The 5,669-nt window shown below is 44.7% G+C and overlaps 1 protein-coding gene across 1 annotated transcript; it reads right to left on the bottom strand.

Annotated features, from left to right (window-relative positions):
• Positions 1 to 1,235: 1,235 nt before the first annotated feature.
• CIRBP (cold inducible RNA binding protein) lies at positions 1,236 to 4,571 on the bottom strand. The gene is made up of 6 exons (XM_060232857.1): positions 3,459 to 4,571; positions 3,175 to 3,281; positions 2,764 to 2,902; positions 2,584 to 2,671; positions 2,402 to 2,469; positions 1,236 to 1,979 (listed from the first exon to the last, which is right to left on the bottom strand). Exons 1-6 carry the CDS (start codon positions 3,559 to 3,561, stop codon positions 1,963 to 1,965), a joined length of 522 nt encoding a protein of 173 aa, XP_060088840.1. The 5' UTR covers positions 3,562 to 4,571; the 3' UTR covers positions 1,236 to 1,962.
• Positions 4,572 to 5,669: the final 1,098 nt, after the last annotated feature.

The raw sequence follows: 5,669 nt of genomic DNA, 5'->3' as shown, positions 1-5,669 counted from the left end.
GCTTTCTACTTCCCCCTCCCCTACACAGAACCACCAGTCTTCTAACAAAGGGCTTCCACAAGCCATCTATGGAACCCAACTGCATCTCAAAAGCCCTGTGTGGGCTAGCTATTCCGAGACTGAATAGAGTGCCTCTCAAGTAGGCCAATGGCACTGGAACCCACACTATGGTTCGCTTGTGAACAGTGTGGGCCTATGGGATAAAGTTAATAGCAAGCAACATTCCAGTTAATATGACTTCAATGAAGTCTTAAGGTAGTAGTGTCTCCAGAGATAAATGTAATCGCAATGGGGGATTATTCATTTCCCATCTTAAGATGGCTGTACACACCCCCTTCTGACCCGTCAAATTTGTGCCACAAGCCAAAGACTCTAGTAACAGGAAAAAAGTTTTAAAAGGTGTTTTTAGCTGACCAGAATTGGCAGAGATAATCTACTTCACATGGGTTAACATTCAGACTTTTCAAAAAAAAAATGAGCTCTCAACAGGAGGAAGGATGCGGACATGAGCAAAAGAGTTACCTCGAATTACAGGACTATCCCCAATATGAACTAGCCAAGAGAGCAGCTTTCGGTCTCAGAGGTTCTCTCTGTTGGAGGCACAACACTTCTTTTTCGCCAAGGCACTGCAGTTTTCCATACGCTAGCAGAGAATTCTTAGAACTTAGAAGGCAATGACAAAGCTAGCTAAATTAGGTCACAGTTATCTGCCTTGGAACACGGTCACCCTATCAGCAGCTGACCCAGGTAACGAGAGACTTTCTCAGATTCTAAACTCACATCTGGCTGGCTTTCAGCTTAGCAAACTGTCAGCTGGCTCTTGCTCAATGCTACTATGGAGTTAGCGCTACCTCGAGCTCTTTAATCTAAACAGTTACAAAGCACCTTACTAACGACAGTAGTGACATCTCCAATGTTAATTTCAAAGGTTGGATTAATTCCAGCCAAAACTAACTGGACCCATTAAGGGCAGTGACGTTTACTACCTTCCTTTGAGACTTGTTTCTACCAACCAAAAAGGTGACCAGTTTCTAAGCTACATCTTAGAAACTATGTTAGAACTGGCTTTAAAGGTTTCGCTAGTGGTCTACTAGGTGTCATTGACGCTGGTCTAGCTAGCTCTTCCTAATGCAAGTTACTCACTGTGCTGCTTGTCCTTTAAACTATAACTGTACGCTTTCTAATGATCATCCAGAGTTGTGTTGTGCAGCAAGATGTAAGATTTCAAGAGCAGATTTTGTTTCAGATGGACTTTTAATAGGCTTCGTGAAGCCAAAGGAAAACTGTACAAGAAATCCTTTTACCACTTCAAAATTACAACATCAATGGAATTAGGCATACTTTCTTCAGTAAAAAAAGGACAATATAAACAAACAATTTTTTTCCATGAACCTCTTGTGAAGTAAGATTTGCAGATCTCTGGGTTTTATGGCATACAAGTAAAATTTTTAATGCAGGTTGAACATACAAGCAATATCTCTTTAGATGTATCAAGGTGGTTTTGCTTTTAAATTCATACCCAGGATGCAATACCTACCTTGCTACACTAAAGGAATGTTACAAAACGATGTACTAAAAACAAAAATTGATCACAGCTTGGTCAGCTTCTACCGAAGAATTAAGGTCCCTCCTCACTCAGAACAGAAATGGGGCCCCAAAACCTTCCAAGTCTTTTTTTTTAATAAAAAAACTCAACACCTTGGCTCATAAAGAACTAAAATCTTAAGTGCTTTAAAAAAAAGTTAAAACACTTGAGAAAAAACCCAGAGCTTTCTTTAAGTCTCAATGGACCATCACATATTAGAAGCTGTCAGGCTGTGTTTTTGACAAGGTCAGAACTGAGTTTTACTACAAAAGTGAGAATACAAAGGAGATGGACTACATAAGAACGTTTTCAGCGAAGCTCCAAAAATCTTTATAAATACAGCCATTGGAAGGACGATCTTGAGTCAGGAAGGTTTTTTACTCGTTGTGTGTAGCTGAGGACAAGAAGCAGGCACAATTGTAAAGGCACTGAAGCACAGAAAAGTTCCAGCATTTTTCTCTCCCCTACTCACTTCCTAAAAAGCTAGCTTGCTGTATTTTTTGACCCCACCCCTTTTGCTTCTGGATTTTTTGGGGATGATTCCAGGTACAATTTCCAGCTTCAGAAATGCTAGCAATATATTGACTTGAATTGCCTTTTGGGTCCAACTAACGCTACACATGCATTACGAGTGCGTTTTACTTTTTGGCAACAAAAATGCCTGAAGGCCTGCCAAAAAAGGAGCACTTCATAGGCAATTTTTTTCCAGCAAATGAGCTTTACAGTATTTTCCAAGTTACCACTGCAAGGTGAGTAAGAGGCTCCAACCAATCCCATGACAGTGTATCCTCCATCTCCTTGTGATCTATGACTTACCATAACTGTCGTAGCTGTCTCTGTAGGACCCTCCTGAAGGCCTGTCACCATAGCTGCCTTGACTCCGGCTGCAGAATACACAAAAACAAAGCCATTTCAACTAAAAAGTGGATTCACAACTACAACAAGCAACTGCGACAATTCCTTTTCAACCTTTCCAACATAAACTAAGATTCACTCACCTGCTACCATAATAGTCTCTGGACCCACTGTATCCTCCACTTCTGGATTCAAATCTGCTGCCCCCATAGCCTCTGTCTCCACCGGCACCTGGAAGGGGACACAATCAATGAAAAGGTAAAATGTTGCCAGCTCGTTTGCCATCAGAACAACAAACAGATTCCTCAGGAAAACCCACTCACCTCTGGAGAAGCCACGGCCCCGACCTCTGCCGCCACGGAAAAAGCCTCTGCCACCAGCTGAGCCCCCTCTGTAGCCACGGGATCTGTTCTCTGATGATTTGCCTGCTTGATCTACTCTGATCTGGCGGCCATCAACAGACTGAAAAAGCATCAATAGCAGTATTAATACTGTTGCTTAAGAACCAAGAACACACAAGCAACTGCAACATCCTTATGCATCAAAAGTTTAACCAAACTTTTTTTGGTACTTATAGCTACTAGTAAGACAAAGCCCCAGAAGTGCAGGGTCTCTAGATGGGGAAAAAGCTGCTTTGCACTTAAATATAATAATTTAACAAGAACGGTTCCTTTCAGCTGTCCAAGCCTAACTCTTGTCATCTGTAAAGACCCCTACAATATTGTGTGCCTTACCTTTCCATTCATGGCCATCATCGCATCTTTTGCATCATCAATGTTCTCAAAAGTGACAAATCCAAAACCTCTAGATCTCTGGGTTTCTCTGTCTTTTACAACAACAACTGGAACGAGAGAATAAAAGCTTTTTAATGCTTCTTTTTACAACAGAGAGAAATAGAACACTGCGCTCTCAAGAACTTCTGCTTGAGATGAAGATAACAATCATGGTGTTACTTGAAGCCTGTTTTTAGCTTTCAGGAACCCCGAAAACAAATTAAACTTAACCACTTTTTTTTTACCTTCTGATATCTGTCCATATTTGGAGAAGACCTGCTCCAATGACTGTTCATTGGTGTCGAAACTGAGGCCACCAACGAAGAGTTTTCCCTCATCTGAAGCCATTTTTTCCTGTAAGCAAAAGCACAAAATTCAGTAGTCACCAAAAACAACTTAAGGGGGGGGGGGAATGAACCTCACAGCATAAATTTTATTTCAACCGATGCAAAAGTGCAATATTTTCATCCCTGTTTGACAGGTAGAAACCATCAAAATGTCTCCACTTCATTGTCAAAAGCACAAGATCCCTACATAATGAGGTAATGGATCTGGAAGGATTAAGGGCTTAGTCTTTTAAAGAGCTTAACACAGATGCATTTGTGCACGTTGTTTTATCCATCCACTTTCAGGAAAACCCCAAAAGAGAATCTCACACAATAAATCAATCTAAGATTCGACAGAGGCAGTGTCAAATCCATTTTGAAGTGTTTGCCCCTTTATTTTATATTTTCCCAAAGAAAACACTAGCAAGGCTCAATATTTTCGAATTCCATTTTCCAATTCGATCCCCTCTCTAAAATGTGCCTTAGTGTCTTGGCTGTTTTTAAGAAGCGGAAACTTGTTTCAAAAATGCAAAATATTGTATTTTCTTAAGTCTTATAACGTGCAGCCAAAAAGCACAGGAACTAATTCTATCAGCAAATCAGTCAAAACATCTTCCAAGAGATAATTTTCGTATAATCAACACCCGAATATTCCCTTCCCCACCCCGAGCAACGGGAATAAAGCACCTTCTGCACGCATGCGCGCTCCACTCGTCCACCATCTTCCCTGTAGAGGGCGCCCAATGCGAAGTCACAACTCCCCAGAGCGCATGCGCGATCAACCCGCTTTCTTCTCCCGCCGCCATTTTAAGGCTTCAACTGAACGAGCGACAGGAAGCCATTTTGTTTAAAGAGCTGGGTCGCCGGGCGGCAGCCTTCTCCCCATCCCTCAGTTTACCTTAAGGAGCATTTCACATCAACACAAAAACAGAAGGCGCCGCAGTTTCTCGCACCTCCACACATTTACATACTACTTGATTTACATCAAACGATCATCACCCTCCAATTTAAAAAAAAATGCTTCTTTCTTCACTCCCCACTGCAGCCTCCTCGCACGACCCTCCCAGCCTCGCCCCCGGCTTACCGGTTTAGGAGTCGCAGCGCACAACCACAGCCCTCAAACTCCCAGCACGAACTACGCAACAGCTTCACTGCGCCAGCGCTTTTATACCCCCTCATAAGCTCCGCCCCTCTCTTATGATCGTACTCTTTGTAAATACTGGCCCCACCTCCTGCAAGCATGAGGTAATCCCCCACGAACCTCTTCCATTGGTCGGGACCTGATTAATATGCATGAGGAAAGTGGCGTGAGGGAAAGGCGCTTCAACGGAGGGCCAGCCTCCTCCTCCTTTTCCCTCGTCACGGGGCATGCTGAAGAACGAAGGGATTGGGTGACATACGGGTAATACAATACGGTTGCTTAGGGTAACGGGCGGCTGCCCCTTGCTCGAGAGAGCTGATTGGTGGGCGCCTCTCTTCGCCCCGCCCCCTCTCGCCCTGCCGCAGTCCTCACGCCCTGGCGCGCGCTGCTGCGGTGGCCTACTTTCGCGCCCTTGACGGCAATGCGGCGAGCCTTTGCCGCAGCGAACAAAGGGGGCGGCCGCCATCTTGGAGAGGAGGGGGCGGTGGAGACGTCGCGCTCGTGCCCTTGTTGTGTCATGGCCGCTGGAAGCAGTGCAGGGACCCCCGCCCCAGAAATAACAAGCCTTTCACCACACCCCCTCCAGCCTGGAAATAGCAGCTCTCCAGCAGCCCCGGCCCCACTCAGTGCACAGCAGCCAAGAAGGTCTGAGCGCCTGCTCCGGCTGCAGCGCCACTGAGGATGTTCTCCGCAGCTGAGAACGAAACGTCTGGAAGGAAAACTTTCTCCAGTAGAACACGGCACTTGAGCCCGAAAGAGTCTACAAACCCTAAAGCCTAACACGGTTTGTGTAAAGTTGTGTGAAAGAAAACGACGCACCTCCCACAAGGCAGAGAGGACGACGACCTTTCCAAGGTCTTCCCAAAGCGCATTCCTTCCTCCCGGCCCTCCAAAAATATCATATTTGAAAAACAAAAACGAAGTCCAGGTGATCACTTTGACACACCTCGTTTCAAATACCCCACTCTAAGCTGTGTTGGTCTGAAGCA

Source organism: Heteronotia binoei, chromosome 2 (assembly GCF_032191835.1).
Source record: "Heteronotia binoei isolate CCM8104 ecotype False Entrance Well chromosome 2, APGP_CSIRO_Hbin_v1, whole genome shotgun sequence".
Taxonomy (NCBI): domain Eukaryota; kingdom Metazoa; phylum Chordata; class Lepidosauria; order Squamata; family Gekkonidae; genus Heteronotia; species Heteronotia binoei.
This window is presented reverse-complemented; position numbering and strand designations above follow the sequence as displayed.